The following is a 13,940-nucleotide window of genomic DNA, read 5'->3' as shown; positions in this document are numbered from 1 at the left end:
AGAGATGAACTGAAGCAAGCAACACGCAGCAAAATCTGGAACACCAGTGTTTCTGTAACAAGGTGAGGCATGACCAACCAGGATTTCAATACATCAATTAAAGCTGCACTTTGTGAGATTTGGGGATTTGGAGACCTCTCTGGTGGAAATGTGTCATTGCAAGCAAGGTGTGGAAGAACATTTTGTAATGTGAGTTGTGCTATGGACCCTTCCCTGAGCGGATGAATCTGATAATTGCGAACGCGATCAAAAAAAAGTATTCAGAAAAAACACAATCAAAACTTGGTGAAGGACGTGTCCTCTGAGGATATGAGTCACTGTCATCATATCTTCATCAGCGTAATGTTGATTTTGCATTTGAAAGTTAAACATTGGGTTGGACCTTCTTTTTGAGCCTGTGTGTGATATTATATGTAAAGACGTATGTGGTCTGAAAAAACCCTGTTAAATGGACACCATATTTCAGTTTCCTTTTCCTCTTGACTCAGTAATGCTACTTCTTTCAATTTGACCAAAAAAAACTTATAGTGCAATTTTAAGCATTTAAACATGCCAAATTAAAAAGAAATCTGCATAACTAAATCAATGTAAACAAATGAGAGTGGCTTTATGTGCTCATGTTCATAGTCATGCTGTTCACTTTGTTTACATTTCAACAACTGTATTACGCAACAAGTTTGAAGTACTGGTGGAATTCTCCTTTAAGCAGAACACTTGAATTTTAGTAGCAGCTATGAGGAAGCCTTAAAGTGTAACGTCTTACATTTCTAGTTTTACAAGGAAGCATGTTTTTTATTAAAGTAGTGGAGCGAACACAGCAAACCAAGTGTAGTGAGATGGACGACAAAGATGACAACACTCTCTTTTCTCTGTAAAGGAGGAAATGAGCACAAGACTGAAGAGGAGGCAGAGACATCAGATGAAGTTAACAAAATCACACTTGTGTGAAACAACGACTTTTAAGACACGGTCTTAGAGCTGAGCCGAACTGATGGATAGTGAGATGAAAATGAGATTTTAAAAATTCAGTGAGGCAGAAAATAGTTTTCAGCTAGAGGCTATATAAAAGCACAAGACAGTCTGTGTCTATATTTTGGTGGACAGTAAATAGGAGGAAATAATGTGGCTTTGCTGCCAATTAAAACACAAAAGCTGAAACTCACTTCTGTTCTTCACTGTCACTCACAACATGCAGTGGATATAGCCTTCTATCTGTTCTATAGAAAGAACGCCAGTCTATTTCCAGCAGAACACTGTCCAGCTAGCCACATCAGGAATAAACAACTATACACTATTATTGTTTCAAAAATGCAAAAAACTAAGAAAAAAAAAACATAATACAACATAATATCTTTAATATGACAATCACTTCTGCAGATCTGAATGAATTCTCCTTGATAACAGAACCGTTTAGGACCAGGTTTAGAAATGAAGCAGTAAAGACTGGCTTAGCTCATAACATAGTCATTTGTTAAAGGTAAAAATGACAAACGTAAAGCAAGAACTATATGTGGTAAGATTTCACCAGCGGTCCCTTCCATTTTCTACGTATTATTAAGTGTAACTCTAGAGAATAATGAAAGACTATTGACACAGAGGCCAGAATAAACTCACTTTTGAGTCGTCACAAGATGTCCAACTGGTCTAAGTAAAGCACCACCGTGTTTCACACAATCCTCTCTGTTACTTACACACCACAGTGACTAAAACTGTACAGTGAAAAAAAAAAGCAAAAAGGAAATAGCTCCTCCTTCTGTGACGGTCAACAAGCCCAACAGATGACTGTTGAGTTTCACTTGCATTCTTAACGGCTGTATATGTTCTTATGGCCTATGTAACTAGTGACAATGCACTTGAATTAAGTTAATCATTTACACAGTTGATAGGTTACAAAACATAGCAAAACCAGACAAATGTGCAGTTCTGGAAATGGTACCGTATTGATTTTGCCTGACATTTCATGAGGGCAGTATGCACACAGGCACTAACACAGAACCATTATGTGCAGGTTAATATTCAACATAAAATCTACGCTAGACGAAGGACATCTGGGCTTCAGACTCTTTAGCTCAGGGTTTATTCCATGCTAGTGCTGAGCGGTGTTGATGAAATGCAGTAATCACCAAAGTTTCCGAATACATCACAGAATCAGATGATATTTAAGTTTGCATTAATAAAGATAATGAACCCATTCTTCTCGAGTACAGCTAAAAGAACGTCTTACCAACTTGATACGGCTTATTCTGATTAAACTCGTTCTCTTAATGTTGCATCTAAAATAACCTTCACAGTATTCTAACCAGACAGAAACCACATTTCCTGAATGAAAACCTACAGTTTATTCACTTATGCATTTTAAACTGTCTATTTCAAACAATCTGAAACGCCAGACAAATGACAGGGAAGACTGGGGCACAAACTTATATCAGACATATTTTGGTTTTTGCCAACTAATTTGAGGAATATGTATATTGTTTGCATCTTAGCAACCTACACATCTGCTTTGGTTGCAGCTTTTGTTTATGAACCATTCAACTGAAAGCAGAGTGAGTGCAAACATCACAGCTATTCTCATAGGTGGGGTTAACTGTAAAAGACTAAGGGGCTCGTTGTAACAGACACTAAATATGGTAGTTGAATCTGGTAAATTAAAAATTAATTAATTCAATAACCCAGACAAGCTTTTCAACCTAAACACATAAAAATGTGCACATCAAAATAAATATGATTAGCAAATAGAGGTTGTGTTGAACATGGACAATTATATATGACCCCCTACTCGTATATGTAAACATATTTCATTTACATGATCTCTACAGTATGTTTTTGAGGAATCTATACATGAAAATGTCTGTTTTGAGTATATATGGAGGGATATGAACTTCTCTCATTATTTACTTTAAGAGGCTTGGCGTGGAGGTCTGCGCAGAACTGTTTTTTCAGTCCCGCTCCAGCAAGATTTCATCCCGCTCCTGCAGAAAATCGGAATCATTTGTCCCGCTCCCACCCGCAACCAAAATGTTTTGGCCTGCTCCCGCCCGCGCAGTTCCATCAATGTGCACTGACATTCAATATTTGACACAGTCTTTTCACAAATACAGTATCCTCTGGCTCACTGTGAAGCAAGTGCCTTTTATTCCCACTAAAGACAAAGCAGAAATTAAACCACAGAATTGTTACTTTTGGTGTTTTGCTGGGCTCGGCAGCTGTGTCCGTTGAACTGAAGGCTCCACCATCTCTGCAAGTTTCAAGAATTTGCGTGTGATTGGTTGCTTCACAACTCTTTGGAATGACTTCATTCATTTGAACTGTTTTACTGTTATCTTTTCATCTTGTTTAAATATGTTTTAATGATCATTCTACTTTACATAGGCTATTCATTAATTTGCGGGATTTCTCTTCATGCATGCCTTGGCCTGCTTCTGCATGCAGCGGGCTGGTTTTCTGCCAGCTCCCGCACGCACCACTGAAAATTAGTTCTGTGCCGCACGATATTGTGGCGCCTCCTGTGAGAGTCCATGGAAGTGCAGACCTCTAGCTCGGTGTGTTAAAACTACCCCCACCGTGTGGAGCCTGGCTAGCTCTCACTGTGAGTTGTATACATGTTTCAATATGTATAATATACATATAAATCTATAACTCAGTGATTAAAATAACAGAGGTGTGAATTTGATGATTTATACGCAAAACTAAGTAATATAAAAACACATAGGATGCAAAAAGTCTTCAAGTTAAATCTGGAGAAATTATGAACAAAATTTATAGATGACGCTACTATGAATATACGACGTGAAACTCATGAAACAACAAAATATCTATGTTTTACTTTGTACTGCACAATTAGCTAATCTCTAATCTAACTAAAAAAAAACAATATTATTGTATGACACCACTACCCAGCATAATTCCTTGCTTGATTTTGTCACATCTACAGTTGCTTATATAGATCTCATCAATGTTAATGCATAAACATGTAAAGCTCCATCTCCCCCGATATGAATCACAAAGTTCACAATGACTCAAAAGTGCTGTGACTGTAAGAGCTCGCTCACATGATCTAATATAGTGAGACTTCAGGAATAAGGAACAGAAAGATTCACTTATGACAAAAAAAGTCTAAAATAGCAGTGTAGCAGTATACCTGCCTCACACTCCATATTAAACAGGAAGATCTCAAAAACAATCCTTTTGAAGGCTCACTCTGTCTAGGGAATGCAAAAACTGGTACTCCAACTCACAGGAGATACAGTCTCTCGGAATTCACACTGTGGAGTTAAATCAAAAGGCAGCAAAGTCTCAGGGGCACTGGCTCAAAACAATCAAAGAAAACAGAATCTAAAAATGGAAACATAAAACACACACACAAATGTTAGCATGCAAGCAAGCTGGCACAAACACACAAGAACACCTTCCACATAAAGGTTATTAAACTGTTTACCAAATTCCACACGCTCTTCCTGCAGATCTAATTTGGTTTAATCTGATTTTAACTTAGAATGGAGACAGACGGGATGTTTTGGTTCTCTTTAAGCTCTCATTTCCCACCCTGTAGGAGGCACCAGCAGAACTTTCTCCTCCACTTAAACTTCTCCTAAAGACACTTACTACAAACTGCACCATCATGGCTGAAACGATCTCCTGTAACTCTGAGGAAGTACATGATATAGTGATGCTTCGACAATGTCTCAACTAACTATGAACACACAGCATGCTGAGAAATAAAAGCTACAATATTTCAAGGCCCAGATTCTCTGTCTGCAATTGCTACGGTATCCAAAACAAGGTCATGGGACAGACCCTGTTTTACCCATCTTGACTATGATGCAATGCTCCAAACATGTAGCTACTATTTGTTCCCACTCAAAGGGCCTGATGGAATGTTTTGCTTAAGCCATCACTGCAGAACAAGACAACATTACGATCATGTACGGTACATAACCTGAAAAGAAATGCTGCCTTGTTTTAAAAGTATGCTTCTGTTTGTCTGAAGTTTTACAGATGGGGAAAGTGTACTACTTTTGTAATGGCTGATGAAGATCATTATTTCTTACAGGCATTTCTACAATATGTCATGTGACGTCTTTCTTTCACACCTCTGTCCACCAGCCAGGAAGTCAAAGATCTATAATTATCTTAATACCAACGCTCTCACATTCTAAATGCTAACCTTGAAGCTTACACATCCTGCCCTGCGGATGGAACTTTGGAACCACAGATACAAAACACGTATGTAAAAAAAAAAAACAAATGCTACATTTAATTAACATATCAATAGCCAAAATAAGGCAAGACATTCACGTCAATGACATGATCCTTTTCTCGGCCTGTCTGTTACTGCTCGCTGGGAGACCACACCTATGCCTATACCACAACCATACAGAGTGGTACTGCACTTGCACTTTCAATATGAATAAAAAACAAATCCTTCACAATGAAACTGAACAGGGACGTTTTCTGTTGGTTTAAGACGTTGAGAGGGAGTTCATCTTTCTACAGTAAACCTGCATGAAGTAGGTCCAGCTTTTTGGCCACATATTTAGCTTGGTACCAAACCTATTAATAATCCCACCAGGCAACGAGTCAACACCTGCAGACTGGGCAAGCTTTTCCATGCTGTGATGTGCTATGTACACCAAGCTGAAATGAGATAACAGCAAGAATAAAACATGACTCTTACAACACTGCTTTTCCAATCTCTCCATCATGTTTATATTTAATAAGGTGAGAATTAGTGCCTGACCAATACACTGGCCAATATTGAGGTCTCCCAAATGTAACCATATTACCAAAATAAAGCACAGATATTTAGTGCCTTGTCTAATATTGTAAAAAATTTCTGAGATGCAGAAAATCATTTACTTCTGAGGGTCAAATAGTTTCCTGCCAGTTTTTATAAAGTCCCGCTTTTAATTATGGGAAGCTCCGTTTCACAATATTTGTTACCTACATAGATTTACATTATTTAAGGGCCAGATACACAAAATGCACCATCAGATTTACTGTGATGTTAAGAGCAAATATGTCTCAGTAATACGTTTACTCATTCATGGACGAGGATTACCAGCGAGTTCTACTGCTGGCGTGATGAGAGGAACGGACGCATTTTTATCTCATATATGTGCTGGTGATTTATAACAAGACACAGTTCTACAAAACATAACATCTGAAGCACTCTGGAAGTGAACCTTGTAACTGCTGTAATAGGAGCAGAAGATGTTTCACGAATCACCCTCCTGTGTGTGGAAAGTAGGTTTAGCTTGTAATTCAAATGAAAAGTAATTTGATATGTTGAGATTCTAATTACATGTTCAAATTGAATTCCTGAGATCAAGAATGAAATATTTACCGGCTGAAATTTAATTTGTACTTGTGTGAACTTACTTGGATCAAGAAAAAGGGAAATAAAAGCTAAAATGGTTTGGGTTGCCAGAGTAGTTAGAATTTCAGCATGTTAAGTTTTTTGAAAAAAAAATCTGTTAACTTTAATTTATGTTAGTAAAAATGTTCCTGAAATTATAATCAATTTAGAATTGGAAAAAGGCCTGAATCCTTACCAGTGAGAAATAAAACCTTACATGCTAAAATATGATCCTTACAGTTGTAAGTTGAATTTTAAAGTGTAATAATTAAATTTTTATATACATGTAATTATTTCTAGTTTCAACATTTTCTGATAACAATGTTTCTTGATTAAAAGTTAAAAGTTACCAAACAATTTACTGTCATTTGTCAGCACTTCTTCTCTTAAAATTTGTAGCTCTGTTTCTGAGAATATTGGTTTTCTTTATTTGTTTTCATTTTTTTCATCCTATCTATTTTGGAAGCCAACAGGATCTTCACTTGGTGGTTCTCTAATATGTATGACCTTTGTACGATATATATTTGATATGTAAGTATGTACAGGTCGATTTTGCCCAGGACACTGGTGAAAATACCGCAATGTTAAATAGACACAGTACTCTAATCACCGCCATGGTGAAGTAATGAATAGCTCTTATTTATGGTGCTGCACATTTTGTGCAGAACAGCGCTGTTACTGCTAGTTTTATGAATCTGGCTCTGGAGTTTCTGATGTTTGAGTTTGAAAAGTGTGACAACCATATTTAAGCATACTTGACAATTTCACAGTTGACAACTGACAATCAGTAAAGAACTGTGTACCTAAAATTACTGGAGTATTAAATTAAATTTTAAAATATAAATAGAAAATATTCACATCAATTAGGCCATAATAAGCACACACAAAAATTCTAAACACCGACTGGTGATTCTGTATTTCTTTAAGCTAACAAGGAATGGGAAGGGCACTGCTTTACAGTCTGAAAAGCATTTTCAGAATTTGATTTGAACCTGTAAATGTAGTTTCTCACAATCAGTCAATTCACAGTAATGGCCTGCATTTGCTTGCTTTAAATCCTCCTTGAGTAAATCATTTTGGATGTCATAACACTGTACTGAGGAAGTTCTAACACACCACTGCCTATCATAAAGCTCAGAAAGGACGTGGCAGCTATAAAGTACAATGTAAAACTTCTCTTTTCATTTAGTGAGCTGCACTGGCTTAAAGAACAAGCTATAGAAACAGAACTGAACTAGTTCTGCAAACACAGAGCAGCAGGGTCAGATATATATAGCTGAGTCTACACAGTTACTGTGGGCTCAGCAAGACAAGGGGATGGAGAGAGAGAGAGAGAGAGAGAGAGAGAGAGAGAGAGAGAGAGAAACAGAAGGTAAAAGAGACAGAGACAGGGGGCCCAAAAAGAAGAGGTTGGATAAACAAAGAAAGAAGCAGCCATACACATAACACATTATGATTTATATCAGTACATTGGCCCTGCCTATAGTACTGTGCAAAAGTCAGAGCACACCCTTTAATATGTAATTTCCAGTCAAAATGTGAATTAAATAAAAGTTATTTGTGTCTCAATGTCAGAAAAAAGTAGAAAACGTCATTTTACCGAAAAAGGAAAAACTTGTACCTAATGGCCATTTTGACTGGAAATGAAATAAATGAAGGGTGCTCTCTGGCTTGTGCACAGTACTGTATACATGTGAAAGGTCACACTGTTAGGATGCTTAGCCTGATCTCTGAAAAACCTTAATTATACGACAAAAAAACTACACTCAATCTACACCAACAGTGTGATCTTTCAGTGTGATCGGTTTTGTTTACAAAAGAAAATACTTAGAATTCATTTAATAACATGCTCTAATTGTAGGTATTTCAACAAAAACTGAGTTTTACTACAGTTTCTCAATATTTTTAACAGGATTTTGAGCTTTGTAAAGCTTGCACAACCTTACAATGGTAACATTCATAGGTTGATTCCATGACCTGTGTTAACTGCTTAACAGAACAGACAACTGCCGCAAGCCAACAGACGCTTTAGTGACACCTGTGTGTGTTTGCATAATGATAAGAACTGAACTGTTTAAATGTGGCTTTTAACATTGATAATGCCTCTGACATTAAAGAGAGATGGGGTGGATGGATACCTGTCGCTTGAGCGATCTTCACCCCCACACAAGCTTCTTCTTCATCAGGGTTTTTGGTGGGGAAGCAGCTGGGCTTGCCCGCTTTCTCTGTAATAAACAGAAACATCTTCATTACATCTTCTGTTCATTCATTTTTAATCTGCAAAGGCCTCAAATGCTTAAAAGAAACAAGAAACTCCCATGCATAAGATTTTTTGGTGGTTACTTCATGGCGCAATGTTTCAAACCAGAGACATCCAAGCAGAGCACCACAATGAAGTCAGAGCAGGGAGGGACAAGCACTAAGCCAAGGAGCTTTTTTACACTTCATATACTTACAGAGTGGTAAACAGGGAGAGACAAGGAGTTTAGAGACAAAAAAAGAAGAAAGAGAGGGATGAAGGCGGATAATGAAGTAGAGCAGGATTAGATTTACTGCAGAAACAGTTAGATTACGTGTAAGCCTTTGGGATGACAAAAGAAACTTCACTACGCACAAAGACTGCTGCACAAACAAAGCATATGCATGTAAAGTAAATCCAACAAAATAAGAGAAAAGTTGATCTCCAGAGATTTTCCCTCCTCCACTAATTAATTCTACGATAACTGGGGCAGCATAGCTAGAGAGCTAATCCACTCTCACTGCAATTTAATGTGCACATAAAATATTAGAGTAGCACTTGGATGTGCAAACATATTAACAAACAAACAAACAAACACTCAGTCTCTGCTCAAATTTACACAATGAAATAATGATGAATTTCAATGAAAGTTGTTGACAGTTGACCTACACAAAAGCATGAGTTATTCTGAACAGCCTGTATGTTCACAAATGGAGAAGTACTACGTGTATTTTCCCATCTGTGGACTAAGGTGTGGTTTTCTCCACCTACCATCTGGCCTCCTGATAGAAACTGTCTGGTACTCTCTCCTGCTCTCTCTTACTCACACAGACAGAAATGACGGAATAAAAAATAAACATAGCTAAGCTAATATTAAACACCACAAGCTTTGGATGTACAGTGCTGTGCCCGATGTCACCTTTCATTTGTTTAATTTAGAGTCCAAACAAACATTACGCACACGCTATTAATCTTTTCAGCGGAAAACACAGACTTAACTGAAAAATCACAAAATCACACAAAACCTCACCAACTAAATATAACGTTACATTTTTCAGCATTTAGTGTGCCCACCCTTTGCCTTTTTTTACAGCTCCCATTCTTTTTGAGAGTCTTGCTTTCAGTTTTTCACAGAAATTTTTTTTTCACAGGGATATTTTCCACACTTCCAAAGTTCAGTCTGAGAAGTTATTCACTAACGTTCTTTTTTTTTATGTTCTTTTTTTACATTTCTCAGTAACGGCTTCTTGACGGCTACACGTCCTTTTAGACTCATAGTGTTGAGTTGTCTTCTCACAGTGGAAGGATGTACAGAAAAACCTATTGTTTCAGATCTAAAGCAAGGATGGAGCTTGATGTTCTCCTATTTTTCAAAGTGCTGTTTATCTAAATGTGACAGTTTTTGTGGTCTGCCAGGTCTTCAAGTTCAGAAACTCCACTTACTGTCCTTTTACTTTTCTCTTATACATGTGGATTATCTTATGTCTAATGTCCTCATCTTCCACCTAAAGGGGTCGTCTCTGACTCTTGCCCAGTACTAAGGTTTGCTCTGACCAAAGCTGTGTGTGTGGCCTATTCATAACAGCTAGACTTATTTGAGCCGTTTAAAGAAGCGGTTCAGTTCAAAATGCTAATATTACTAACAGTGAATGAAATCATATGGCCCTTGTATGGTATGCCAACTAGCTTCCGTTCATAATTAGCCAAGTTAGTGTCTTTGATCAAGCTAATTCTTTACCCCGAGCATTCTGTCAATTGGGACCTCCACCCCAACAACAGAGCTTTAATAAAGGAGGTGAGTGGGGGCAATATGACGGTTGCCACGGATATGTGTTGCCATGGCAGCCAGGGACGGAGAAGTATTAAAGGGAAGTATGTGAGGTCATGGTGATATCTCTAAACTGGCCCCAAGTGGGAGAAAGATCGTTGTTGACGTATGCATTTATGAGTGTGGTTAAGCTTTGTGGAGCTAAAGGCTTTCTTCTGGTACCCAGAGAAGTTATGCCATTCTGTATGTAAATGTTGTGGTCTGCTAGAGAAAGTAATTGCCATGAATAAATGTGGGGTTATGGTCGCAAATAAATAAAGCTCATCAGTACACATGCACACATATGTGTGCACACACACATACAAATATATCTACAGCAACAGCACTCAATCCAGTTAAACTAGAGCTGTATCATGCAAGAAGGAAGGATGGAAGAACCTTTTTACCATGTTTTTTGCAATGTCTCACACGATGTAAAGTACACACACCAGACTGCGTGCGAACAGAACACAAGCTAAAACGCAGCAAACAGCTGCAACACCCTTACTTCTGCTTATCATTTATGAGAGTTCTGGCCAAAGGTAACAAGATAAAAATGGAAAGATGGTAATAAAGAGAGAGTGAACTACCTGTCAGGCTTTTCCTCCAGCGTAGATGGCTTTCCCTTCTTTGGTTCCTACTTACACGCCTAGTCATCTTGCTCAGATGTGTACTATTTAGCTCCTGTGCCATCAGGAAGTGCAGGCTACATTGCAAAGTTACTCAACAGCCACTTAAGAGCTACATTTTCTGTTATGCAGTCAAGCTTGAGCAAGTGCAAGTAAGTGAGCGGGTATATTGGCGAGAATACATGATACAGTAACACCTGATACCCTCCCCTTCCCAGTCCTCTGATGATGTCACTATGAGAGGCAGGTCATTTTTTACCTTCGCTCAGTTGTCAACTTCACAAACACATTATACTGATTCAGTAATCTTGTACAAAGAGATTCTAACTTAAACAACTGCAAACTGATCAGTATAAGTTAAGTTTGTGGTATAGCTTACAATGTTGCATGGTATTCTTTAGCGGCATTATATGTTGCTTGGTCACATGACAGCACTACCAATTTAACAAGGCTAGAAAAACACCTCCTCCACATAGGAAACCACTGAAAATAAAAATAAATGGTTTGTAGCAATGCTGAGTGCCCACCACCCTTAGTATAGTCCTGAGACATAACTCCTGCTACGCTGCAATGAACAATTATTTCTATAATTTATCAACATATAAAAACATTATATCCTTTGCCATTCCTTTCACTTTGCCCCATCACAGTACCACTATCATTCAAAGACTGTGTTTAGAATAGCATATTGTGTGCTGTATACTTTATACTGCACCAGTGTGTTGTAGACGTGTAACAATACGCAAATTTCACAATATGTATTGTCTTTTTTGCAACAATACAATACATATTCGATACAGAACTAGAGAAGAAATGCCAAAACAATTTCAACATTTATTTATTTTTTGGAAATTCTCAAAAAGTGCAAATTTTATATTATATAAAAGTAAACAACAAGGCTACATCTCAACATTATAAGGACTAAGCATTACAAGTTCATTTACAATCTGATTTTTTTTATGAAGTGTCTCTCACCTTCTGGCTGATGTGAGTGTGAGGGGATTTTCTAATGTGGCTCATCCACTCCCAGCAAACTGCAGAATCCACAACAGTGGTGGCCATGAACTCTACAACCAAACAGAGGTGGACTCTACAACCGAATAGAGGTAAACTCTACAACTGAATAGCGGTAAACTCTACAACTGAATAGAAGTGGACTCTACGACCGAATAGAGGTGGACTCTACAACTAAATAGAGATGGACTCTACAACCGAACAGCGGTGGACTCTACAACTGAATAAAGGTGAACTCTACAACCTATACAGGAGGTACAAATCGGTAGCTATTAACATCCCTACGGTGAGTGATTTGTTGTTCACAATCAGCACTTAGTGGCTACTTGAATCAGCAGCTGCTGAGACTTATGTTTTCTCAATGAGGCTGAAGCTGGCTTCCTACTCGCAAGTTTCTTTATAAATTTTCCATTCCACCTTAAATGGAGGAGCAGTTACATATTGCTGCTGCTCCATTTAAGGTAGAATGAGAAATTAGAATAAGAAGCTGGCTAAATTCAGCTTTGAGTTGAGTTTTCTCCTCGCTCTAGTAACTGACATATTTAAGTAATGTTTTCATGAATTAATTTGTGTATTTGGTATTCTTGCAATCCACTAATCGTTATTCATCATTACAGTACTTGAACAGCTTTGCTAATCAAACATCCAGTGTAGGCTAACCAAAGTGTTTTTTTCCATTTCCCAGAGCTGTGAAGAGTTTTTTTCAAACGAATAGTTATTACTTTTAGGAATATCGTGGATTGTATTAGATGTACTTTTAGCAATCTTCTCCTTTGGCATGCAATTTATAGTATGACATCTAACTGTATTTGATTCACAGTGCGTATCATCTCATGAACTCTGTATCAAGAAAATTAATATTAACATGAATATTGTGACACCCCTAGGGCATACTGTAAACAGCATGCTACTCCAAAGTATGCAGTATAGTATCCAGCATGCCACAATTACCATCATGTACCATGTACTGTACTACAAGATGGGAGTGCGACTAGACTCTACCACAACAGGGACTGAGCCAAATTGACCTATCCTAAGATTTACTTCACATTACGCGAGCAGTACAGTACAGTAACAATGACACTGTTCAAATTACAGATCTTGCTACTCATGTCATTCTCTTGTCAGGACAGACAATAGATGAATGAACCCAAACTTTATAAAAAATCCTTATTAAACTAAAAAAGGTACAGCTTTAAAAATCCATCTAAAATAAAATGAAATAAAAAGGGAATACTGCGAAATAATTTATTTGTGAGGTGCAGCGACATGCAGTATTGCAATTAGAGCATTCTGATACGGCAATATGAAATTGTAATATTTGACTATTAAGTCCATTCGCTGGTAAATACTGCCTAGGTGTAGTTCAAGACATAACACAGCTGGAACTTCAACATGCATCTAGAAGCAATGATCATCTCTATACTGCCAAGCAGGGCTTTCCCCTCTTATCCTCTTCATTTAGGAAAAAAACTCTTTTCTAGTGTGCCAAATAAACCATTATTCAAAATCCTGACTACACAGTTAAAGTGTCAGCTTACATTCACACTGCAAAGTAAACACACAGTGGCACCACATCAAGCAGTCAACTGCAGTCTTACAATACAAAACAATAAGGACTATCTAAACAAATATCTGACAACTCCTTTCTCTATTAGCTCACTGTTATTTTCTTCGATGCACGACTATCTGTATTATAGGCGTTGTTGTGAAGCTGTCAGTGTTTATATAATCCACACTTTTTGTCCAAGCAATTAGTAACATTATACATACAGCCCTAAACATAAGAAGACTACATCTAACAAGATAAAATTACATGCCATTAACATCAGCCATCCTGAAGAGTGCATGTGCATTTATTTAAACAATTAAAGTTTACCTTGATGTTGGGAG

At 37.6% G+C, this 13,940-nt stretch overlaps 1 protein-coding gene across 9 annotated transcripts in view; it reads right to left on the bottom strand.

Annotated features, from left to right (window-relative positions):
- The window catches only part of fgd4a (FYVE, RhoGEF and PH domain containing 4a), a 68,605-nt gene that overhangs the window by 27,498 nt on the left and 27,167 nt on the right, over nt 1–13,940 (bottom strand). For 7 of the 9 annotated variants that reach the window (XM_036585206.1, XM_036585208.1, XM_036585210.1 and 4 more), the window contains exon 2: nt 8,497–8,583. In XM_036585206.1, coding sequence (XP_036441099.1) covers nt 8,497–8,583 — 87 coding nt within the window. Of the gene's footprint in view, nt 1–1,614; nt 1,829–8,496; nt 8,584–10,994; nt 11,236–13,940 lie in introns of those variants that run through there. The other 2 variants (XM_036585209.1, XM_036585213.1) reach the window with 2 other exon arrangements.

This window comes from Colossoma macropomum, unplaced genomic scaffold (assembly GCF_904425465.1).
Source record: "Colossoma macropomum unplaced genomic scaffold, Colossoma_macropomum, whole genome shotgun sequence".
Lineage (NCBI taxonomy): Eukaryota > Metazoa > Chordata > Actinopteri > Characiformes > Serrasalmidae > Colossoma > Colossoma macropomum.
The sequence above is the reverse complement of the archived record's forward strand: the minus strand, read 5'-3'. Positions and strand labels throughout refer to the sequence as shown.